This window comes from Coturnix japonica, chromosome 1, assembly GCF_001577835.2.
Source record: "Coturnix japonica isolate 7356 chromosome 1, Coturnix japonica 2.1, whole genome shotgun sequence".
Taxonomy (NCBI): domain Eukaryota; kingdom Metazoa; phylum Chordata; class Aves; order Galliformes; family Phasianidae; genus Coturnix; species Coturnix japonica.
Genome location: NC_029516.1, coordinates 13,295,882 through 13,320,624, shown reverse-complemented (window position 1 = coordinate 13,320,624; position 24,743 = coordinate 13,295,882). Strand labels below are relative to the sequence as shown.

The 24,743-nt window shown below is 46.5% G+C and overlaps 2 protein-coding genes across 4 annotated transcripts; one reads left to right on the top strand and one right to left on the bottom strand.

The window, feature by feature from the left end:
- Positions 1–2,342: 2,342 nt before the first annotated feature.
- SLC26A3 (solute carrier family 26 member 3) lies at positions 2,343–15,538 on the top strand. Its single transcript, XM_015851449.2, has 21 exons — positions 2,343–2,540; positions 5,699–5,894; positions 6,419–6,558; positions 6,660–6,770; positions 6,855–7,012; positions 7,584–7,748; positions 8,102–8,254; positions 8,634–8,716; positions 9,634–9,781; positions 9,909–10,022; positions 10,127–10,204; positions 10,615–10,710; positions 10,957–11,063; positions 11,219–11,288; positions 11,377–11,469; positions 12,042–12,137; positions 12,658–12,891; positions 13,634–13,688; positions 14,057–14,202; positions 14,470–14,529; positions 15,007–15,538. Exons 2-21 carry the CDS (start codon positions 5,764–5,766, stop codon positions 15,028–15,030), a joined length of 2,262 nt encoding a protein of 753 aa, XP_015706935.1. The 5' UTR covers positions 2,343–2,540; positions 5,699–5,763; the 3' UTR covers positions 15,031–15,538.
- A 2,204-nt stretch (positions 15,539–17,742) lies between these two features.
- Positions 17,743–23,809, bottom strand: CBLL1 (Cbl proto-oncogene like 1). 3 transcript variants are annotated; one of them, XM_015851456.2, is made up of 6 exons: positions 23,679–23,809; positions 21,454–21,621; positions 21,020–21,120; positions 20,707–20,790; positions 19,769–19,842; positions 17,743–19,212 (listed from the first exon to the last, which is right to left on the bottom strand). In XM_015851456.2, exons 1-6 carry the CDS (start codon positions 23,791–23,793, stop codon positions 18,171–18,173), a joined length of 1,584 nt encoding a protein of 527 aa, XP_015706942.1. In that variant the 5' UTR covers positions 23,794–23,809; the 3' UTR covers positions 17,743–18,170. The 3 variants fall into 3 exon arrangements, with proteins under 3 accessions (XP_015706942.1, XP_015706956.1, XP_015706947.1); XM_015851470.2 differs by lacking the exon at positions 23,679–23,809 and adding an exon at positions 23,347–23,594; XM_015851461.2 differs by having other exon boundaries at positions 18,171–19,212; positions 21,020–21,117.
- Between the last annotated feature and the right edge of the window lie 934 nt (positions 23,810–24,743).

Below are 24,743 nucleotides of genomic sequence, written 5' to 3'. Positions count from 1 at the left end.
AGATTTCAAGAGCTGTGAGTGGTTTTCATTTCCCATGAAAGAAGAGGAAGCTGAGGGTGCTTGACATTTGGCAAGGGCTCGGCCAGTGATTTACGCACAGCATTCAGCTGTTCGTATTTCGGGGGCTGCCCGAGAGACAGAGCAATGACAGATTTCCATTTCTTCCTCTTCTGCTTTTCCTTGGCAGAAAAAGCCACACTTTTCCACTTGTCCATGGTATTTAGCTGGTGCTTCAGCACCCAGTGTAAAGCCACAGGGGTTTAGCACAGTTTTTTCCTGCAATGTGGGGCAGGGCAAACCCATCTTCTGTGTAACCCTTGTGCACCAAACCTCTCCTGCACAAAGAGAAAGCTGTGCTCTTAACAATACTACTGCCAACACAAAGTGTTTATTCCCTTCACCACCTCAGGTAGTACCTCATTTCCTTGGGAGCATTCCAGGAGTAAAGCACTTACAGTGGTCCTGGTGAAGCCAATGACATGACTACTGACTCCAGCAGAGCCACGAGTCTCTCCTGCACTTGAACCAAGACCTCGAAAAGCTGTCTTACTGTTTCACATTGCAGCTTAAACTACCTTAACGGAGCTTATAGTGAGGTGGGGGTCAGCATTTTTTCCCAGGTAGCAGTGATATGATGAGAGGTAATGACTTTAAGATGCACCAGAGGAGGTTCAGGTTGGATATAAGGAAACATTTCTTCTCAGTAAGGGTGAGGCACTGGCACAGACAGCCCAGGGAGGTGGTGGAGTCACAGGTTGGTGGTTGGACTGGGTGATCTTGGTGGTCTTTCCAATCTTAATGATTCTGTGTTTCTATGACTCGATGATTCCCTTCCTGTACACAGAATATAGAGAATTAAGAATGCCTTTAAGACTTCAAACTCAGTTTAAAGCACTTCTATAACCACACTGTACCTGCACTTTGGCAAGGAGAGAGGCCAAAAGCAGTTTAATCACTTTATGGTTTGAGCTGTTCTACATCTTTTCAAATGTTTGTGGTTTTAATGGCAAATATCATCTCTGTGTCAGCTTTACAAAGTGCAGCAAATACCTTAAGCCATGATGGCAGCTATTAAGAGCAGGGGCGTGCTGTCACAGAGAAGGAAGTCTGCTCTCCAGGAAATGACCTGGGATCTTTACTAACTGGAAAAGCTTATGGGCTTGGCTGAAAGTGCAGCACAAATTTCAGAAGAAGCTGGAGGCCTCAAAGAGCCTTCAGAAACCCAGAGCCATGTGGAAGAAGCCCGAATTGCACAGGCAGATGTAGCCTGCATCTTGCAGGGATGTGTGCTGAGCTTCTGCTCACTCCATCATTTCTTGGTTTAATCATTGACTGAAATGTGTACAAACCCCCTGAGATCAGCACCTCAGGCTCCTCCTGCTACTCCCTGTGTGCCTGGACATCCATTGGGAGCACATGGGGTGCCCTGCTCATACCATTCTCTTCACCAGGAGAGGAAATCTGTGCCTACAAGGCTAGAACAGGCTCTGTTCTCCAGACCAGAGGAGTGCCTTAAGGAGATGAGCACTATATGGCTGTCTCTGTATTCTAGGTATCAATGGCTGAAGGGTTTGTGATGGCATGACCTGAGGACTGTTTTCACCGGGAAACTTTGATGCTAAGGTTTGCTCAGCACATCAGCACAGGCATCAGCATCAGGGTTTGGTGATGTCCTGAAATCAGGTACCTGCTGCTGGAGTTGCATGCTGAGGCATCAGCATGTTATTCCAGCCCTCCGTCTCCTTAAGAGGTTTTAGGTATTTCAGAGGAGTGCTTGCTCAGCCTCAGCGGCCTCAGTTCCTCAGTCGGCAGTGAAAGGGGAGAAGGATCCTGCAGAGCAGCCCAGCTCAGCCCTCCTGTACCACACACATGTCACAAGATGCCACAGCTGCCACAGCTCTCAAAGCTGTCCCCTGGAAATCCCTGTCCTCACCTCTGGAAATCCCTGCCAAGACTATTCTGCAAAATGATCTGAGCATTCCACAATTGTTCCTGGAGAGACAATGATGAGAGTCTTGGAGATACCTGGGAGTAGAGCTCACAGGGCACACCTTGCCCAGAGCTGCCATGCCAGCAGCCCCATTTCCATACCACAGGTTGTGTTCTTTAGAAATGAAGCAGCTCTGACTTCTGGGCTCTGGTCGGCACCTCCCACTATGCCCAACAGAACCCTGGCAGATGCACAGCAGAGGATTGCAACAGAGTCCTTCTTACTCATCTCTATTTTCCTACATTAATCTCTGCAGTCCAATCAGAAGCAGTTCTCCAAACAAAGTTAAGCAATATCCCAGAGAACTTTAAGAAATGACTCTTATCATCCCTCCTGAGAGTAGACTCAATGGTCAAGGCCACAGTGAAATCTTACTTTTCTTGTAAAAGTTAACCGAAGTTAGTTATTAAAGTGCTGCCAGTATTTAGGGAAGCTCTGAAATGAAGAGCAGCACAAGATACCTGTGCTGCCTCTGAACAATTCAAGGATATCTTCCTCTGTACAATTACTGTGTGGTTTCTTCTGAAGAGGTTCATAGAAAACACATCAGGTAAGATTTTGGCTTGCCAATCAGGATATGGGATACATGAAGTAATGCTTATAAACAAAATGCTCCCAGCCAAATCGTGTACTTCTTGTAAGATGTGAGAGGTTCCCTTGTGGAATTTGTTCGTATGTTTCAAATGTTTATATTGTGGAGAAATAGATGTTATAAGTGTGTGTACAGAGACTGAAAAAGGGGGGGAAATTGTTAATATTTAATTGTTCTGCTGAAGTTACCAGATTTTTGTGTGCTACTTAGCCAATATTGAGGATAAATTAATAAAAGGGAGAAAGCACTTCTCAGCAATATGACATCAAAACGTGCATTTCCATTAGATCACAAATGCAGGAGCTCAGCAGGGGAGCTGGACTTAGTGTGAGAAATGGTAATGCCAGCAGTGAGCACGGGGTGGGAGGCTGTGTGGAATACAGCTGAACTAGAACCTTACTTATGGGTTTGCATTTGGATCTAGTCTGTCAGAGGGGAGTGAAAGTTGCTAGTCCGATAGCTGTGCAGCGTGAGCTTGGTGTGTGCCCCTTCTCTCCATGGCTGGATGGGCACACTACACAAGTCATCACAGAACTGCTCTGATTAGCATCTCCCACGCAAGTCCATGGGCTTAACGATGAGAGCACTCCAGAAAGGCAGTGGGAGACACTGAGCACACATCTCTCCTTTAGGGGATTTGCAGAGGATGGGATCCTTCACCACACTGCTACTTGTATATCCAGGATTTCCCAAAAACATCTCAAATAATAGTGCAGTCAGCCGTAAAGCTGCCCTTACGAAGGGTATCCTACCTTTCTGAACGTAGCTGTGAAGAAAATGAGAGTAAGGAAGAGGAAAGCAATACAGACTGAAATTAGGGTAGCTGAGAGCTTTGGCAGCCCAAGGAAAAAGAGAACAAGATGAGAAAAGCTGGAGGGCAGCCAGCAGCAGTGAGCACAGAACACAGCAGGTGGGTGCCCAAGGTCTCACCTGCCCTGCCTACTAACAGGTGAAAGGCACTGCCCAGCCTTGGGGTACCCTCAGGTTTGCTGGGCTAAATTCAGGATGGAGAATGCAATGTGGCATGACAATCTCCAGAGCAGACCCATGTACAAATCCTTCTGATGAGACCCTCCAGGCAATGATCCAGGAATCCTTTTGCACAGCTCAGCTAAACAGCCAAAGCCAGGAGGAGGGTCATTGAACTAGGGTTTCTATCAGGAAAGAAAGAAAGACACGCAAAATACTTACACCTTCAACAGGACAAGCATTGATGAAACAAAGGATATTTGGGGCAGAAGAACCAGTGTGAGGAAAGAATCGAGGCTGGGCAAAGGGCAGGGTGACAATCAAAGCAGTAACCCCCACACTTATTTTTCTGGCTCATAAGCATTTCAAAGGATCCAAATAGTACATCTTATACCCTCCAATGTAATGAACAAAGCTATTCAGCAAGTTCCTCTCTGCGATGTGAGGTCTGAAGGACTGATATGCAGACTGGGAAACAGAGCAGTCCTACAGTCTTTGACTGCCTAAATTTCTTCCTGAAAACCTACATACATTGAGGCTTACCAGAGGAAGAACAAAATGAAGCAAGTTTTTCATTTCAGTGTCATCTGCCTCTGGTTTTGGCACCAAGCAGAGGGAAGGATGATAGTACACAGCTGTAGGGTCAGGATGGGATTTCTCTGGCCAGTCTTAAAAGGCAGGATCAGATGGGAAACATGTTAAACTCATTGCCTAAATATGGAATCTTTATGAGGAAAAATAGCATATCCACAGAAGACAGCACGTATGAGACATTATTTGGGCTTCTTGATATCCACAAATTTCCCCAGAATTAACTAAGAGGAAATTAAAACTGAGTTTTCCTGTGGTAGAACAGTAACAAGCCCTGAGCTCAAGCAAAGCAGTGAGCTGCAGGGTGAGATTCACATTTTAATGCAAAAATCGTCACAAGATAAACAGTTTTCCACCTGCTCATAGCAACACACACCATCTTGTGCTACTTGGAGTGAGTCCTGTGACACGTCCAGACATTGTGTCCACAGAAGTAGATGTACACGTAGGCTGCATCAGTGCAGTTTAGTCACCACACCTGGGTGAGGAAAGGGTGCCCCATTTGAGGCTACCAGCAAGCAGCAAGGCAAGATGGAGCTTTTGTCCTAGGGGAGAGAAAACAGGAATGCTCTGCTGTCAGTGTCATGAGATGGCCAAGAGCAAGTCCTGTTGCTCCTGCCTAGGACTGCTACTGCGTTAAATATTTCATGGTGACTATGGTGGAGTTAAATGTTTTTAGGTGACTTTATTATGGGAAGAACGTGAGGCACTGAGGGAAACATAACTGAGCACTGTGGGCAGCACAGTGACAGAGCCCACTGACTGCAACCAACCTCCCATCTCCGCAAGTGCAACGTAGGAGTCAGAGTCATTACTGGAGCACAAACACACCGAAGTGGGCTGGAACAAAGCAGAAGGTAATAGTTAGGTCTGACACTGTAAGAGCTGTTTGTGAGCATGAGGCAGAAGCACAGGGCAGCTGAGGCTGGCAGGGCCCTCTGGCCCATGCAGGGACACCCAGAGCAGGGTGCCCAGGGTCAACAGTGGAGAAGCAGTCCAGACTACCTGTGGAAACAAAACTTACAGAGAACTGCAAGTGCAACGATACCATGCTTTTTACTACTGAGTTCATCACGGTCCAAGCCCTGCCTTGAAATGCAGGAGAAGATGGCTGAGCCATGCCCAGGCTCTGCCTTTTCCCCTTGGCTTTGTGAAGACTTCCAGCTCGCAGCCTTCCTGGTTGGGCTCAGCGCTTTTCCCCACACCTCAAAGTGAAACCCTCGGGAGTCTGCTTGTTTGTTCCTTAAGAAATCAGTCCCCTTGTGTGAGAGCCATCAGTGACAGACATCTGACTCACAGATAAACAGTCTCAAAATCCATCCATTCTGCTTGTTGGCTGCATCTTCAGAAAGAAATACTTCATGCTCCAGTGGAACACTGCTCAGCAGTGGGAAGAGAGGAACTAGAGGCAAACTTGGCAAAATTAAGCGGATGTCTCTCAGGCATCTGTTTTTTGATCTTCAAAGCTGGGAACTCTCAGTTAGGGGTTCAGCCATCCATGCCGTGCCTACTCACCTCCTAGTACACACAGAGCTAATCTTGTGAATTCTTTTCAGGTTTTTAATTGACCTTCAACAAAGAGAAACACGCAGCAGTCACCTTCCACATCCTTTGAGGAGAAATGGTTGAACCTGTAGGCAACCACTATGTTGTCGCCAGACGAGTGTACTCAGAGAATTCATTTGATGAAGAGCATGAGAAATTGCACAGACACCATAAAAACTTCTGGGATCACTTGAAACTATATTTCCGGTAAGATCTAAGAAACAGCCTGGAACTCAGGTATCAGATATATAGCATGCACTCTGATCTGACAGTATTTGTCCCAGATGCCACGAGGCCAATGAAAACTCATTTTTCTAGAGAATTTCAGTTTTGTTTTGTTTTGTTTTGTTTTGTTTTTCCAATAGAATTTCAGCTGCTGTTGCCCTTCAGTATTCCTGCAGTTGTATCTCAGGCAGCTTGTTTTCTCATAGGCACCTTCCTCACCCCAGTTGGGCCAGAGGAACCCTGGAGGTCATCACATCCCACTGGGAGCCCAGCTGGCATCTCAGGTTGCTCAGGGCTGTGTCTGGTCTCTGGCATCTGCCTTCAATCCTGCCTCCTCATTTCCTCTCTGAATACCCTGCCCATAAGAGAGGGTTGGAGCTCCATGATCTTTAAGGTCCCTTCCAACCTAAGCCATGACTCTATAAATACAAGGAATGTGTCCTGATGTGCTGAGACCCAAAGAAGACATTCCACTGACAGAGCCGTATCCCCTTCTGTCTTTACAGCTGTTCCCCACAAAGGGTCAAAAAAGTTGCCCTGCGTATGTTTCCTGTCGTCTCGTGGCTGCCCGCGTACCGCTTCAGGGAGTGGATCCTGAGCGACATCGTCTCTGGCATCAACACAGGGCTGGTGTCAGTGCTGCAAGGTAGCTCCGGTAGCTCCACTTTGATGCAGCCCATGGCCCAGGAGGGAGGCTGCTGGTCCATCCTCACACACCTCGCCGCCCTGCTGTCTCTGCCCCTATAGGTCTCGCATTTGCTTTGCTGGTGAATGTCCCTCCTGGTTATGGACTCTATGCAGCGTTTTTCCCAATCCTGGTCTATTTTATCTTTGGTACATCCAGACATATCTCAGTGGGTAAGTGCATGCACAATGACCACCATTAGCAGCGATGACCAAGTGCAGTCTTCCCCTGTGGGTCTGATGATGCCCTGTGTGCAGGTCCCTTCCCCGTCCTGAGCCTGATGGTGGGAGGCGTTGTCACCAGGCTGGTCCCCGATGGCACTGCTGGAAATGGGACTGCCACCAACACGTCAGCTATAGATGAACAGAGGGTGATGGTAGCTGCATCTGTCACCTTTCTATCCGGGATTTTTCAGGTTGGTAATTAAATAGAATCATAGAAGACCCATAAGGATCACTAAATCCGTCTCCTGGCTACACACAGAGCTGCCCAATATCCATTCTGCCCAATATATGTGTGTGTACCTGCATGTGTATATGTGCTGATATGAATAGCTGGATGGTGACTGGTCTTAAAATAATGCCCTAAGAATGAAGGATTTGGACTTGTCCTCTCAGAAAAAAAAAGAATAAAACAGTTCCTTCTACCTTCCCAATACAGAATTCCTAAAATCTCTTCCTAATTTGCATAGTTCATGAAGCATTGGTATCATGTAAAAATATGGCTACAGAAAACCTAAGACCAAAGAAGGTATATTTTAGTTTTGAAATAAAAAGAATAGGTTCTAACTGCTGTAGCCTTTACCTTTATCAGTCATATGCCCCCTGTTCCTAAACCTCATCGTTGTGTCTGATGACATTATTTTCCTTAATCCCTGATGTATGGGATTAGGTGAAGATGTTACTGTTAAATATGGGTCCCTTTATTGCAGAGATTGCTTAAAAGTACGAGTGAATCCCACTAAAATGTGCTCATTTGCATTTCAGTTGATTCTGGGACTCCTCCAGTTTGGATTCATAGTCATTTATTTATCGCACTCATTAATCAGTGGCTTCACAACTGCTGCAGCCATCCATGTCCTGGTGTCCCAGATCAAGTTCATGCTTCAGCTGCCTGTCCCTGGATTTAATAAACCATTCGGCATCATCTATGTAAGTACAAACTCTACAGCATTTGCTAATGTTGGAAAACCTGTGGTGTGTATCTGTCTGAGTGCCCCAAGGCTGGGATAACAGTGCTGGGCATACCAGCAGCCAAGGAGAAACCCAAGAGAAATACATGAGATGGCTATTAATATATGGCAGATCCTTACATTTCTCACCAGACACCAAGTTACACCCTGCTGGGATAGTCAGATAGCATTTAAGAATCATAGAATCCTTAGAGTTGGAAGGGACCTTTGAAGGCCATCTAGTCCAGCTCCATTGAAATGAAAAGTGTAAAACTACAGCTTGATCAAGGTGCTGTCAGTTGAAAAGCACCATGTTTCTCACTGATGTTGCAGACTCTGGAGAGCGTGTTCAGCCAGATCACTGACACCAACATCGCCGACTTGGTCACCTCCCTTCTTGTCTTGCTCATCGTGTTCGTGGTGAAAGAGATAAACGATCGCTACAAAGCAAAGCTCCCCACTCCTATCCCCATCGAGCTCATTGTGGTAATGACCTCTCCTCTGACTCCATCACCGCTCCATCACTCTGGGGAGCAGTGCTCTATGAGGTTGGCACTGTGCTCTGGGCTGCCCTGAGCTGCAGTGGGTGGGAACCTCAGTGGGGCAGCCTCACAGCCCACTGCTATTCTCTGCTGCCAGAGGAATGTTCTGAGGGATTCTCTGTGGGATTTATGAGCATGAAACCATCCTACAAAGTGGTTCAGTCACCTGAACACATCATGGATGTGCAGAGCTGGGGCACTGTCCTGACACTGCTGATGATGGCTGGATGTATGTGGGAGAGGGGAGGAAATGTTTCTTCGTGGTTTCTCCATCTGCTTATTTGAATGTTCCTAATGAAAATGTTTATTTTCTAACTTTTCAGACTGTCTTAGCGGCACTGATTTCCCATTTTGCTAAATTTGAAGAAAAATTTAAAGTAGCTGTCGTGGGAAAACTAGAAGAAGGGTAAGTGGTTTGCTTACAGTCTGCCTGTGGAGCAAAATGTTCTTTCCAGTTTGTCACTGCTAAATCGGTTCAGTTTATTGACCAAAACTGCCTACTTCATCTTCTTATCCTCACAGGGCCCCCATGTCCACTCCTCTACGATAGTTGGACTAGGTGGTCTTATAGTCTTTCCCAACCTTAGTGATTCCACAGCTGTACATATGGAGTATTTATCTACATGTATAGTATATCCATTATACAGACTATATCCAGCTATACCAGAAGTTTGGCATGAAGTCTTAATAAGCACACACTGAAGTAGAGAGGTAGGAGGGCAGGCATTTACCCACCTGTGCACTCAGTGCCTGTAACCCCTGTGCATTAGTGGATGAGGTTTGCAGAGAAACAGCTATTTCTGCTCAGAACTCTCTGTTCTCCAGATTTCAGTTCACTGGAAACCAAACCAAACCAAACAAACAAACCTGAAAAATTCTCCCCAGGATCTGCAAAAGCCCCTGAGCCAAGGAGAAGGACGTGGCAAAGATAAAGTACGTAGAAGACAGCCTGAGGCTAACATGGCTTAGTACCCATTTGTTTAGCTGCCTAAAGTGCTTCAGTGAATTACACTGAGATTTTTTAAATATATGCATAATTGGAATGCAAAACCACATGTGCACTTTAGACAAGATAAGCTGTGGCTGGTCCTGGCCAACTAAATGGGAACCACTGAGATAGAAGCTGAGATGAGTGCAGATGGAGGGTCCCTATCCTGATCAAGGATTCCCCCAAGTGTTACAGGTTCAGATTTGCAATTATACATCGCACCTCTCAAAAGCACTCAGCTAAAGCCACTTGAGAGGGACTGCTACCCTGCTCACCTGCTTGGCAGGTTACCTCCTTACACATGTCCTTCAAAAGCACAGTTCTATGTCTTCCAGATTCCAAGCTCCCGTTGCACCTGATGCAGGCATTATCCAAAAGTGTGTTGGTGATGGCATCTCCATTGCAATTGTTGGATTTGCAGTAGCCTTCTCCGTGGCTAAAGTGTATTCCATCAAGCATGACTACCCAATAGATGCCAACCAGGTAGGGCAAAGACACAGCACTGTGCATTTCCTAATGGGAAATAAGTCATTTTAGGAATGCATTGTCTTAAATGCATTTTTGTCTTCGGGAATGCTTTTAAGAACAGCCTTTTTTGGTTTTACTCCAGGAACTAATCGCCTTTGGACTGGGTAATATATTAGGTGGATCGTTCAAAGGATTTGCCTCCAGTACAGCTTTGTCAAGATCAGGTGTGCAGGAGAGCACGGGAGGCAAAACGCAGGTATAGAAGTCAACAGATCCTTCCATACAAGGAAGGTCTTATCTTCCTTTCTGACTCTGATGCCTTCAGGCACTTATTCATGGTGGAATTGTCCTTTCATGCAGATTGCTGGTATTATCTCTGCTATCATCGTCTTGATTGTCATCTTAGCCATTGGGTTTCTCCTGGCGCCATTACAAAAGGTATTCACTGGCTTTACCCTGTGCTTCCTCCTGCTGGAGGTCTCACTTGGAGCGTTCATGACCTTCAGTAAGAGACAAAGAGAATTCCTGCAAAACTAGGTTCTTTCTCCAAGATTAAGACCCCACTACATGGGGTCAAAGGGAAGGTGGGTGTCCTACACCAAACATTATAACACCAGCTTTTAGGTGCCAGAATTGAGTGGGGTTTGCAGCTGCAGGTCAGGTACTTGCTGCACCACAGCTGGGGAGGCTGTAGAACAGATGGGGTACACCCACGCACAGCAACACCATATCACTGGCAGCTGCCTGGCCCTCCAGCTGCACTCTGGCTCTGATTGCATGATTCCTTAAGCCATTCAACATATGCTTTGTTTGCTTCAGAACTGAGTACATTTTGCTCCTCTCAACAGTCAGTCCTTGCATCCTTGGCTCTTGGCAACTTGAAGGGAATGCTCATGCAGTTCAGAGAAGTAGGCGTTCTGTGGAGGAAGGACAAATACGACTGTGTAAGTTGAGTCCCTCAAGCATTCAGGAACAAAGCTCTGTGGAAAAGTCACCCATTATGTGAATACACTTAACGGTTCTCTTTATTTTCATACGCGCCCTACTTCTCTACATGGGAAGTACAACAGTATGCTCCTTTTTAATCTTGCACCCCTTGCTCACATTTTCAGCTCAGAGGAAGCTGCTCCTGTGCTGGGCTCGTGGTTGGAGTCCTCACGTAACTGCTGATGTCCGCCCACTCTTTACAGATGATCTGGGTGGTGACCTTCTTGGCTGCCGTTTTCCTGGGCCTGGACATCGGGCTGGCAACAGCTGTGGCGTTCGAACTGCTGACTGTAGTGATCCGCTCCCAGATGTGAGTACTGCTTGTGTGTGATGGCACAACATTGCAGGGCCTCCTGTCTTAAATTAACCCTACCACAACCATGCAGCAAACCGAGGACAACCCCGGCTGTCCCTTCCACCAGGTTTCAGCACAGGGCACAAATAGCTGTGTGTGTTTGTTTGCAGCCCAAGCTGCACCACTTTGGCAAACGTTGGGAGGAGCAACATCTACAGAAACAGGAAGGATTACACCGATGTAAGGAACCTCCCATCCCCTTGGTCATCTGCTGCATTCCTGTTTCTGTAACAGATGCCATGACCGATACTTTTCCTTCATATGACAGATCTATGAGCCGGAGGGAGTGAAGATCTTCAAATGCTCATCTCCTATCTTCTTTGCTAATATTGAATTCTTCAAAGATAAACTCATCTCTGCTGTAAGTGACTGGGACACTCATTATGAACAGATGAGCACGTGATACGTTAAGGCTGAATACAATTTCTGCATAATCAGTAGTTATGCAGTTCAGCCTTACTACAAAGATACATCTTTCATGAATTACTCAGATGTCATTTTATGACTGTAGTCCCATGCATACATGCCCAACTCTGAGAAGGAGAGCAGCCTGATGGGTGATGAACGACACCCCTGGCACCATCCGTAGCAACAGAGAAAGGCTGGAGGGACCCTGGTGAGAGGCTGCACAAAAGGCAGCAGGATTTTAGAGAAAAACAGCTCAAAAAGGCATTGCTGAAATGTTTAAAGATAGTGAAGTTTCAAGATAGTTCAGGAACAGAAAACTGTACCTTTCCTAAACAAACTCTGTGCCTGAGACTTTAAGGCATCGTAATTCATTTGGCTAAGGGTATTTGTTCATTTATTTTTTGCTTATGTCCTAATTATCAAAGAGATTATGGGCGCTTTCCATCCTTACCATCACAATTACTTGAGAAGGTACTGGAATTTTTGGCTCCACCTCAAGAACTACTCCAAGTGCTGTTTCCGCAGGTTGGATTCAACCCACTCAGAGTCCTGAGGAAACGCAACAAAGCACTGAGAAAGATCAGAAAGATGCTGAAGAAAGGAGAGCTGCAAGTGACGCCTGTACGTAAGGAACTGTGCTGGAAATGGGCAGGGTGGGTAGGGAGGGCACAGAACTGAGGAATTAAGCAGCCAGCTCCCTGGCTCAGGGTGCAGAGAGGGGCTCACAGCCTCCTGTCCTGACTGGACACGTCATTGCCAGTCACTGCTTTGAGGGAAAAGCACATAAGTACATGACTTAAAATTAAAAGAGATTTAGATTGGATATTAGGAAGAAGTTCTTTACTCAGATGGTGATGCTCAGAGGAGCTGTGGGTGCCCCATCCCTGGAGGTGCTCAGGGCTGGGTTGGATGGGGACCTGGGTCCTGATCTGGGGAGTGGTGTCCCTGTCCATGGCAGGGGTTGGGGCTGGGTGAGCTTTAAGGTCCCTTCCAACCCAAGACATTCTATGATTTCAAAGGAAGGATATTAAATGGCTCCCTCAGACAAAAATCCTGCATGTTACCAGCTTTGCTCTTCCTTACAGTGCACTTCCAACCCAGACAAAAGCATTAACTGTGGTATTTGCTTTTGCTTTCACAGAAAGGCTTAATATGCATGGCTCACCATACACAGGAGTCTGATGATGAATTAGACAACAACAGGTTGGAGGAACTGGACCAGCCCACTGACATGGCAGACTTGCCCATCCAGATCAACTGGGATGCCGAGCTGCCTCCTGGCATCGTTGTGCCCCGGGTCGACATCCACAGCATCGTGCTGGACTTCTCAGCAGTGTCCTTCCTTGATTTTTCTGCTATGAGAGTCCTCCAAAAGGTAGTTCTAACTGACGAGACAGACAGTGATCACACTAAAGAAAAACATACAAACGTGATGTGCTGCATAGAGGTATTTCTATATGGACAGGAAAGGCAGCGGCAACCTTCGAGTTTATGTGAATTCAGAACCACATTTTCCACAGAAGATGATTTAGCGATTAATCTTCTCGGAATTAGAGCACTGGGAAGCTTTACAGAAATACATGCATGAAATACGACTCTAAACGTGGGGTTGGGAGCAGGAATACCATAGTTTCATTTCTGTTCCTGCTCTCATTTTCCAGGGCAGCCCTCAGCAAGGCAACCAGGACATCATTTCCCAACAGCAATAGCTAAGGATAGCTATTTAGATCCACATTACATGGGCAAATCTATTTCCATGGGAGACAGATGTTCACCAGGTACAATGGGAAAAGTAGTTTTGCTTGAATTTCTAGTTAGAAAAGTTTCCTCAGGAGCTTTTGGAGTCTCAGTTTCATATAAGTCATACAGTTCATGGCAGATCATCTTCTTCATTGGGTGCAATGCATTTAATACTGCCCCATTTCAAAGGGAACATTTCTCCCTGTCCACAGACACTGGAGAGACTGTTCCTCCTCCAGGTGCAGTGAAGGTCGACATTAGAATTGCTTGCTATTATTAAAAATACAATCAGTATCTTTAATTGCTCTGGCTAATCTTAATGGCTGCTATCAGCAGAATTATCAGTTTCTAAATGATGTCTGTTTCCGGTTTAACAGACTTTGAAAGAGTTTGTCCGGATCGATATCGACATTTACATTGCAGGGGCAAACGGTGAGTACTTGTGTTTCCATCAGCCTCTCCACGGCCACTCCATTCCCAATAATTCTTCCTGCCTTGCCCTGCTGCCTTCCCCTGAGAGGGGCTGGGAGATCCCCCAGCTCTACCTTCCCATCCTGGGTAACAACAGCTTCATCTCCCACCACTCTCCAGTTCCCTTCTGCATCGCCCCACACAAGGCAGCGCCAACAGGGCTGGCATCCCACTTCTCCATAGAGAAACCTATCTGCTTTAGTCAATAAAACGGGGCTCCTTACCAGATATCACTGTTTATTCCATGGACACACGAAGGATACATTGTTCTATTGGCACTGCCAGGACCTCTGCTGGAAACTTGATCCTTGGATTTTGTTCCCCTGCAGAGGGATTCCTGGAGAAGCTGGAGAGATGTGCTTTTTTTGATGAGGAGATCAAGCCATCCATGTTCTTCCTCACCATCCATGACGCAGTTTTACACATTTTGCTGAAGGAGGACATAGCCAGCTCCCCAAAATTAAAGCCTGTTGAGGTAATGCTACAGTTTTCATCTTTTTCTACTTCAGTGCCTTCACATTACCCACAAGCACCCAGCAGCACTCTGTGTATCCAGCTATACGTGCTATGCTGTGTGTATATTCAGAAAGTTAGAAGGATTATTCAGCCGCCTCTGATAAACTGGGAGAGGCCAAAAAAAGGAGTGAATTACTCCCAACGGAGATGGGCTGGCTGTGGGTTTCCCTGAAGGGGGCTCCAAGGGCATCTATTTCCTAACCACAAACTCACATGTGCTTTGCAGAAGGGGAACAACAACTGTATCATCACTACCAGCAATGGACTGCGCAGTCGGGACAGCACGGTAAGCCTCCTGCCTCCCCCAGTACCACCCGAGCCCTGGGTGGGTAGGTAACGTGGTCACCAAAAGCTGCTTGCAGATCCCAAACACATCCTCATCACTGAGCCCGTGTCAGCCCAGGGCAGAAAGCACCCAGATGATTTATTGGTGCCAGTTGACTTGAAGCAAACAACTATGGGAGTAAGAAGTGCAGGGCTCTGCTGGCAGGAGCGGTCTGCAGAGAGAAGGCTTCCTTCACGGGTCTCCATGGAGCCTGTGGTGCACTGTCCATATGGCAGAGATCCATCATTAGCCCCATTCCTACAAATGCCACAGGCAGAAGGGAGATGGGAGGTGTATGGGCAGGTGTGAAAGGTGTCAGACAGCAGCCTTCATGCAAACGCTTTGGAGCAGTCAGCTCACATGCCACTCACCAGTGACTCCCTACCCTGAATATCCCTTACCTTGGGTGACACTGATTTCCTTTTTCTCCCCCTACAGATTCCTGTGGAAACGAAATTTTAGCTTTAGTTTGCTAAATATAACATCCTCCAGCAACACAGCACCACTTACAGAACATGAAGGCACACAGGGTGATGTGCATGAAGACCGACAGACGTTTTCATCTACCTTAAGGATTGACTACAGATGATTATGTTCCAAATTTTGGAATGGTTTTGTTAGTGTCTCTGTATATATAGAGATGTATTTATGTACATACACAAAGGCTAAAATCACCTGGATTCTCTATTTCATACCTTGCTGACAAACTACACACACAGTTAAAGCAGCAAGTAGCATTGGCCCTATTTGCATATACTTGTACATATATCCATGTTATTCTGACAGTTTGTAGACAACCTGTACAGTTACAAAAGAACATATGACTATCTGAAGTCCTTTAATTTATAGTCTAGTAGTTGGGAGTGACATGTCTTCAGCTTGTATATAATTTGTATATAGCCTTCTCGATGGTTTACACAGCACCTGCTTGACTGAGTCATTAAACTTATTTTCAGCACACGACCATAGACATAGTGTATGTACACAGTGACTGCTGAATCTGCTGCGAAACATGAAGATAGCTCAGTAAAGATGGACAGCATATTCAGATCCAAACACAACTCTTCTATTTGCTTTGGGATGCTACGAGCTTTGTTCATGTATGGTAACTCCCCATTGCTGGCTGCACTTGTCAGTACCCCAGGAAGGCAGCTCATCATCAGCCCAATCTCCTGCTGTAAACACAAAGTTTACAGTGGTTTGAAGAGACAAAATCCAGACTTATCTGGAGAAACCCGCAATGAAACCAGCCTGGGAGGTAACATTAAAGCGAGGTAGCTCCAAATACAACTGGAAGATAATACAAAAGTGGGGAGGCTTTGAATACAGAAAGAGGGGAATCCAGAGTGAAGCAGCACAGCACCTGATGTGAGTTTAGCAGAACTCCCCACAAGAACCACACAGAAAGATTGTTAACATTTCAACCTGTGCTGAAATCTTTGTACATGTGAAAGTATCAGCAGCCCCTGTAGCTCTTATAGGGAACCTTAAAGCTTCAGGATGTAAATACAAGACAGATGTAGGCTTTCCAATGTGAGCAGCACACTGAAGTTTGACTCAAGGCCAAATCCTCCTGCAGGAGATGACTGTGCAGTAAGTTCCCAAAGACTTTCAATGCACCAAACAACTCCGGGTGTCCCACTGATTTCTGGAAGTAACAGTTCATATTTTGGAGTCACCTTTGCCTCAAATATAAACAAAGCCCCACATTCTCACAATTTCTGCAGTGATACACACTTACCTCTTGTGCTTTTTGATGGAGGGCAGCTGTTCTCCTTCGCCAACTGAACTACCTCAGCATTTTCATGGAAGAGCTCGGACCCAGGTAGGAAACCTCCATCTGTTTCAGAACAAGACAGTGCAGTATCTAGCAAAAACACACAACGCCATTCATTTCAACAGTGCTGCAACATTCCTCCTGCTTATTACGAGTTACTGAAACAAAATAAAGCTGGCAGCCATTTCCCCCTACATACACGCTGAAGCATGCAATCTTCAGCCAGCTGCATCCCACAGGACACTACCGCAGCCAGCCTCTTCTTTTCTTGTTTTATTTATAACCATTTATTTCTCAAAGTTAAAAGCCCCTGTCGTGGTTTCATGACTTTTTGTTAACTTTGTGTTGAATGACACTTACTGCCATCTGCACGCCCCAGAATTTACTTGCATGTCCCTAAAGCTGTGCCGTGCTGTCGTATTTCTTTGAAGGGTTGTCCAAAAGATTTGCCTGTGAGCACAAAGAAACCTACAGAAGTCAAAAAACGGAGCAAAACTAAAGACCGCTTGCTCAAGTCATTAAAAATACACACTTTACACACAAAATTATTGATGCTGTACTGCCAGAGCCCTTTGATAAAGAAAACTTGACATTCTATCGGTTGGGCTCAGATTCCAACTGCAGAGACAGAGAACATTCACATCTCAGAGTTATTATATCCCAGCGTGCTTATGAAAACCAAATTTGGGGCCAAAACAGCCCTTAGAGTCTGCATACGTCGCCATCTTCAAACCAAACCACCTACTGACTGTCCAGTTCAACCTGTATCGCAAAATGGAAACAGATGAAGGATGCGTCACTTTTGTTGTTATTTTTTATATCCACATAAGGGATTTCGGACCCTTTATTTCCTGTATCCAAATGGGAAGTGTTCCTACTACACACATGGTATGAAGTGACTGAGGTTAACACTTCACCAGCACTAACCTGCTTCCCTCACAGACCTGGTGAGCCCATTCTCTGCTCCTTTCATACCAACAGAACCACAGCGAAACAAAACGGTTTGAACTGAACACCAGCGAGGAGTGTTTGTGAACAAAATCTTCGGCAATAAATCTAGCCTGAAAACAAAAACCAAACACCAGAAACAAGCAGAACCACTCTATATCCATATTATAACACAGCTACATTTCTCATAATCTCATCTTGGTTTGGATATAGAATGAACGTTAAAAACAACTAAGAAAAAATCCCTACCACCTGAAATGCAGCATTCATGTACCTGCTTCCTAGTGCCACAAATTCACCATAGCCTGAATTCATTTTAAGCAGCAGCATATATTAGTAAGGAATATTAAAGCTTCCTAACTACTTCATTATGCTTCCCATGTGGGAAATGTTAGAGCCAAAACGTGCAGGAACCGTGTCTGTGTTAACTCCGCATAAAAACCCACCACTTTTACAACCATAGTTCAATTTAATTATTGTACACAGGTTAACAAAAATGTATCACAAGTGAAAACTAAACATCGGATTGAAACAAAAACAATATTCAGAATGGTACAACACATGTTCATTTTCTCCAGAAAGTGATATTACAAGCGTTCACCTTAGGACAATTAGCCACACTATAGACAGAAGTTCAGTTAAAATGCAACTGTGGTCTACTAAGCCACTTATTTTAGCACTACAGAATATTTGAAGTCAGAGTCCTACAGCCAAGGCTTAAAAATCATTAAAGATTCAAACCCCCAAAACGTCTTACAGTCAAAATGACAGTATTTAAAAAACCAAAACAAAACAACCCCCATATAATTAATTAAAAGGCTGCTGTATATAGTTTTATCCTCTTCATAGCACTCTCTACTCATACAATTTGCTCAGATCACTGGTAATAGGGTCTGTATCTGGCTTGATCAGGATGGTGAGGTCCAGCAAGAGGGGCCTGAGCAGGAGGCCCCTGCATCCTTGGAGGGGGAGGCGGCCCTCTGGGAGCTGGCCAAATCCCTGGACTCATACCCCCTGGCTGTGTGAAAGGGGGACTAAGAGTTCCTTGATCTTCACTGAACTGTGGCAAAGAGTTAGGGTTATAGTGATGGGGAGGGGGGGCACTGACATTTACAGGAGGGCCTCCGTGCTGAGGAGGGGGAGGTCCCGGAGGAGGATGATTCATATATGGAGGCATCTGGGCAATGATATGTCCAGGCGGAGGGGTTATCGGAGGAGGAGCAGAGGTCATTGGCGGCGGAGGAGCCTGGCTATACACCATGTGAGGAGTGCCTGCCGCCTGGGGAGGATGCTGCAGAGGATGGCTTATTGGAGGAGGTGGAGGGGGGGGTGGCGCATAATGTTGCTGCGGAGGCATAATATGGTGCGGGTGCGTTACCACTGGCTGGCCCTGATACTCGGGATGATGATGAGCAGGTGCTGGGGCAGGTGGCGGTGGTTCTCGAGCACCTGAATTGGAATCATCCTGGATAGGGACGGTTATCAAGTTGCTGTGTTTTCTTGTAGAAATGCGGAAGGTGTCCTGGGTGACCGGGCGAGGCGGCGGCGGAGCCATGGACATCTCGGCAGGAGGAGGGCGGATGTCCTCATGCGGTTGGTTGTAATGCTCGTGTGGCACATGCTGTAAGGGAGGCGGCGGCATCATGATGTGCTGCTTCGGCGGAATGTGGCTCATGTGGTGCTTCTCAGGTGGCATTATGAAACGCTCCGGGATTTCTGCAGGCGGAGGGGCAATGGGAGGATGCACGGGTTCAAGAGGAGGACGAGTCACAGGCTTCCCAGCTCTCATATGGCGGTGGTTGATGTGAGCCTGTAAGTCTCTCTGTGACAGATAAGTTCTCTTGCACCCTTGGACTATACTACACATGAAGAGAGACCCTCGCACACACTGCTCGATGCGCTGGACAGGTTCATTACAGCTAAATTAGAAGAGAACATTGGTTTATTGCCATCATATGGAATGTGATCTGCAGGGCTTTCCCCCCTCTCCCCCCCACTGCTTCTTTTGACTGTTTTTTAATCATTATTAAAATTAGAACCAACATTTTACCTCCACTGACACAACAGAAAGCATTTGGTTGGTTTTCAAGTCAAGCAAACTTGTAAGGCTCCAAATACAACAACAAATAACAGCACAATTTCATAGGGTGGAAATTTAGACATAGCACCACCCTCCATCAAAAATCCCTTTCATGTGTTGTACTTATCAAGAGTCACACTTGGTAACTAAACAGCTTTTGTTCCTTTTCAAACTGTAGCAATTACAGGTTACCCACACAAACATGTCAACAAGGAGGTAAATGCCAATCTCTTACCATGTAACTGTGGGATATGAAGCTATAATTGAGTGGTGCATGAAGGAGCGCTCTGCTTCTTCTACCAAATGTACACAGAACTGCACTCATACAGTATCTGAATTAAGGTTATAAAGCGTCCCGCTTCTGTTTCCCTTAAAAAAGTCTAAAGGGAACTTACCCAGGACACATCTTGTCTCCCTTCTTCTCATGTAGTATAGCACAGTCATAGCAGAAAACATGCTTGCAAGGTATCTAGAGGGAAAAGAATGGCTCTGTTAGACATCATGTGTCATTTTGCACCATACAACACCTCCACCCTGTACACAATAACTAACAGAAGTACTGAAGTTACATATGAAGCAGTTATTTAAGAATGTTCCTAGCAGTTTACAGCATCTTTGAAACAGAAACTTTCAAAACCAGTCTGAGCTGAGTTTAGTTCTTGGGAAGGCAATGGCTTGGGATTCTCTGGTGGTTTGGTTTTGATGTGTATGGTTGGTTGGTTTGTGGAATTTGTTTTGTCTTTTAAAGAGCTGGCAAACATTTTAATTCTGCTGTAACACAAACAGCAAACCCTTACAGATGCTGCATATGCAATCTAATTACACTTGCCTGCAAACAGGGAATGTTTTAAAAGCATTAACAGTCATCAAGTCAGATCCCCAAGCTTGTTACATCACACTCAGAAATCTAAGTCCATCGCAAGGATTTTGTTATGCTAGTTGATGAAAAGAACAGTGCTTACTCACTTCATTACAAATTGTCCACTGACATAAAGAGTATTATTAAAGCTAAGTGGCGCAAGGCTGAAAACACACTAAAAACTTGTAAGACTGTTGGTATTTTGGGGGAGGGGAAGGGATTGTGTTTGTTTTAAAGCTCTTGATTTTTGCACTTTCAAGCTTACTTTATTAAATCAAGGGGCAAAGCAAACTCAGCGAGTCAGGCAGAACAACGCAGTCCAGCAGTTAAGGCCCTGGTTCCATCTCAACATTGTTCTGCCATTTACTCAGAGGTTTGCTGAAATTACCACCCTCTGGAAGCCCCACAGAGACACAGTAACACCTGTTACCTACAGGGACACCGTGGCTGCCTCTTCCCAAGAGTCCCACTCACCATGCGCCCATACATTTTGATGGGCAATCCGCACTTGTCACAGAAATGGACGGGCGTATCATCCTTCTCCCCCAGCAAGTTTATCTAGAAGAACAGAGAAAGAGAACCATTACTAAAGCTTCTTCTCATTGCAGTCATCACCAACCCACCCTTTCTGAATTACCAGACTGAAGCAAGACCACCGCAAAGATAAAAATGTATTTTTGGTACATCAAAGTAATGCAAGTGCTTTCATCCTAGTAGATACTTCTTAAAATAACCTTCAGTTTGGTACAATTCACAAAGTTCCACCATTTCCCATCCACGATTTTACCTTATAGTCCCAAAAAATGGGTCCGGGGAATCTCCTTTGATTTCCAAACATTTCACCTCCTTTGCATTCGTATCGCTCCTCTTCATTAAAATCAAATTCTTCTGTGGAAAGAGGAAAGACAGACACAAGGCAACACCACTTCCCTGACTGACACCGGCTGCTATTGAGTGCATGCACCATCATATACTGAAAACATCAAGACGGGCTGCAACACTCCCGGTCTGCTGGGCTATTCTGCAGAAAGGTACAATCAAAACAGTGTGAATTTGTTTGGGGAATTGACATAATTTAATCCTTACAGAGCAGCAGAACCTGGAAACTTAAACAGGCTGAGCAGCTGTAAAAAATCTTGGATTCCAACACTGACTAAAGCCTTCAGCAGTGCTGCAGAATGCACTGCCTCACTGCGGGGTGAGTTGCTTGTAGCAATTTACCTTCATCCCCAGCTTGTGTCTTTGCAGGCATCCTGTTCATAGCTCTGGGAGCCCGAGGAGCAGGTTTGGTTTTATTGGTCTGCTTTGAGATCAGCTTTATAGGGATTCTTCTGCGAACATCAAGCCCACCCAATGACGCTGAACTGTTTGTTCCTTGCAAATCATTGTCTGTGGAAGAAAAGGAAATTCTGTTATTTCTTAGTTACAAAAGAGTTTCTGAAGGTTCTCAGAATCACAGAATGGCTTGGGTTGGAAGGGACCTCAAGGATCATCAAACTCCAACACCCCCCCACCACAGGCAGGGCCGCCAACCTCCACATTTAATACCAGACCAGGCTGCCCAGGGCCCTATTCAACCTGGACTTGAACACCTCCAGGGATGGAGCATCCATAACCTCTCTGGGCAGCCTGTTCCACCCTTTGCACCTGGACATATCATTTACAAGTTCAGCATGAAGTATCACAAACATATTGGTGCCTAGAGTACATAGCATCCTTGCTAAAGATCACCATTCCTCTCTACAGGGCGCGTTGGCCAGATTTAAGACTGGCACCAAAGGAAACAAGGATATGCCCAAAACAGGCACCAAGAGACAACCTGGAGAGGAAAGTGCTGCCAAGGATTGGTGCACACCCCAATTTCTCTGGCTTTCAGCAAGTCTGCCTCAACCTACCACACAGCATCTCATTTATACTAAAATAAAATCACACCCTTCACAAACCAACCCAGCTCACTTCCATTTTAACAGGAACATGGATAGACAAAATAGCACATTCAGTCAGCACTTTGCAACAAACACTCAGACTTCTACAAAACCCATTATCAGACTGATGTTCAGATGCCTTTAAGTCTGTATCCCTATAGAAAGGAGATGGACAAGTGTGTAAGATCACAAGTAACCCAGAAGGCAAATTCCATTCCGAAACAAAACTGACACACAACTCGGTGACAGCTCTGCAGTACCTGGACATTGAGACAGGGCCCCATCAGGGCACCGTGCACAACACCTCGTGTAAACTCTGTGCCTCAAAGCTCGCAGCTTTCCTCTGCAACAGCAACCAAGTTCCAAATCAGGACTGTGCCTTCACACTCACTTTGCTTCAGTATTATAAGTGCCCATATTTTGTGATCCATTCATCAGACAGCACCTGTTTTCCTCTGATCGCTCCCTGGGCTGCTCTGCTGCACAGCAAACAACACACTGCACTACAGGCCACAGCAGTCCTACAGACGTCGGTCCATTTGCAAGCATTGATAAATACACCAAACACAAGGTCAGAACTCAGCACAGCGCTCGCTCCATTGCGCTGTCCAGCGGGAGCAGTTCAGTTCTCACCCTGCCCAGCGAATGCCCACAGCCCCAAACCCAGCGGGCAGAGTTGGCTCCTACTTGCTCCTGCCTGTTTCCAGAAGGACGACAGAATCACAGAATTATCAAGGTTGGAAAAGACCTACAAGATCATCTAGTCCAACCATCACCAATACTTCCCAGCTAAATCATATTCATCAACACCACATCCAAACATTTCTTGAACACTCCCATGGTTGGTGACTCCACCACCTCCCTGGGCAGTGCATTCCAATGCCTGACTACCCTTTCTGAGAAGTAATACTTCCTAATGTCCAGCCTGAATCTCCCCTGGCGCAGCTTAAACCATTCCCTCTAGTTCTATCACCGATTACACGAGAGAAGAGGCCAACCCCCAGCTCACTACAACCTCCATTCAGGAAGTTATAGAGAGCAACAAGGTCTCCCCTGAGTCTCCTCTTCTCCAGACTGAACAACCCCAGCTCCCTCAGCCGCTCCTCATAAGGCCTGTAAGACACGCTCTGGTCTGTGGATACACACCCAGCCCTAAACAAGTACAACAGCTGTACCCAAATCTTTAGACCTGGAGAGGATGCAAGCAGCAGCGGAGCTCCTCTGTTTTCTTGAGCATTTTAGGCCTTCTTATAATCCATAACACAGCACAAACCCGAACCCTGACGCACAGGCCCCGCAGAACGGAGCGCGGATCGGCCGCGTTCGCTGGGGGAGGGGACGGCGAGCTCGGCGCTCCGGGCACGGCTCAGGCCCCGCGCCCGGGCTCACACCGCGGCCCGACGCGTTCCCGAGCACCGGCCCAGCCGCCCTCCGCCCCGCAGCCCGCTCACAACCGCCCCCCGTCCGGCAGCGCGGCCCAGCAGCCCCCGGCCCGGCCCGGCCCGGCCCGGCCCTCCTCACCATTGTGGTCCATGGCGCGGGGCGCTGTGGGAGAGGAAGGGCGCGGCCGGAAGCGGAAGGTTCGGGGCAACGGGCGGGGAGAGCGGCAAGGAGCGCGCTGAGGGGAAACGGCCATGGCGCCATGGAGCCGAGCGGGGGCCATAAGCACACACTGCTCTGGGTGCTGCTCAGCATTGGGATCCGTACAGACACATCTGCAAGGACTGAATACCATGCGGATGCACGGAGTGTTTTCTCAGTACGCACAGCTTTTGTTTTTCAGTCAGTGGATACAACGGCCTTCAATACACAGATCTGTAAAAGGGTTGTGAAATGTATCTCCAAGTGTAGCACCCCATAGTGCAAAGGCTGTAGTGATACATACAGAACCATCACCTCAGACTTTGTGTGGAACACCAACATTCAGGACAGGTCGAATGCTTTGTACCATTTGAATTGAGAGCACTGCCATACCTTGAGGAAATACACAGTCCAAGACTGAGATAAGTGCATTGCATTGCTCCTCTCAGGGCAGCCTGTTCCAGCTCCTCCCCACTCTTGTATTAAAGAGCTTCCCCCTGATATCCAACCTAAATCTTGCCTCGTTCAACTTAAAACCATTTCCCCTTGTCCTGCTGTTATCTACACCTTCAAAGAGTTGACTCCCCTCCTGTTTATAGGTTCCCTTTAGATACTGAAAGGCTGCAATGAGGTCACCCCCCATCCTTCTCCAGACTGAATGAGCCCAGCTCCTTCAGCCCATCTTCACACAGGAGGTGCTCCAGTCCTCCAGTCATCTTTGTGGCCCTCCTCTGGACCCTCTCCAGCAGTTCTCTGTCTTTCTTATATTGGAGCCCCCAAATCTGGATGCTGTCCTCCAGATGGGGCCTCCTGAAGGCAGAGTAGAGAGGGACAATCACCTCCCTGTCTCTGCTGGCCACCCCTCTTCTGATGGAGCCCAGGATACCATTTGCTTTCTGAGCTGCAAGAACAGGCTACTGCCTTGTTCACTTTTTTCATCCACCAGGATCCTCAGGTCCTTCTCTAGAGGGCTAAAGAAAAGCATTACAGACTCTGAGAAATGCT

What these genes read in the sequence shown, in the direction of transcription:
- CBLL1 (XM_015851456.2), bottom strand. Translation starts at nt 23,793, where the DNA reads ATGGCCGTTTCCCCTCAGCGCGCTCCTTGCCGCTCTCCCCGCCCGTTG. An exon ending in CCGCGCCATGGACCACAATG is followed by an intron (nt 21,622 to 23,678) that starts GTGAGGAGGGCC and finishes TTTCTTCCACAG; the next exon opens with ACAATGATTTGCAAGGAACA. An exon ending in CCATTTTTTGGGACTATAAG is followed by an intron (nt 20,791 to 21,019) that starts GTAAAATCGTGG and finishes CTGTTCTTCTAG; the next exon opens with ATAAACTTGCTGGGGGAGAA.
- SLC26A3 (XM_015851449.2), top strand. Translation starts at nt 5,764, where the DNA reads ATGGTTGAACCTGTAGGCAACCACTATGTTGTCGCCAGACGAGTGTAC. An exon ending in AAGATAAACTCATCTCTGCT is followed by an intron (nt 11,470 to 12,041) that starts GTAAGTGACTGG and finishes CTGTTTCCGCAG; the next exon opens with GTTGGATTCAACCCACTCAG. An exon ending in TTACATTGCAGGGGCAAACG is followed by an intron (nt 13,689 to 14,056) that starts GTGAGTACTTGT and finishes GTTCCCCTGCAG; the next exon opens with AGGGATTCCTGGAGAAGCTG.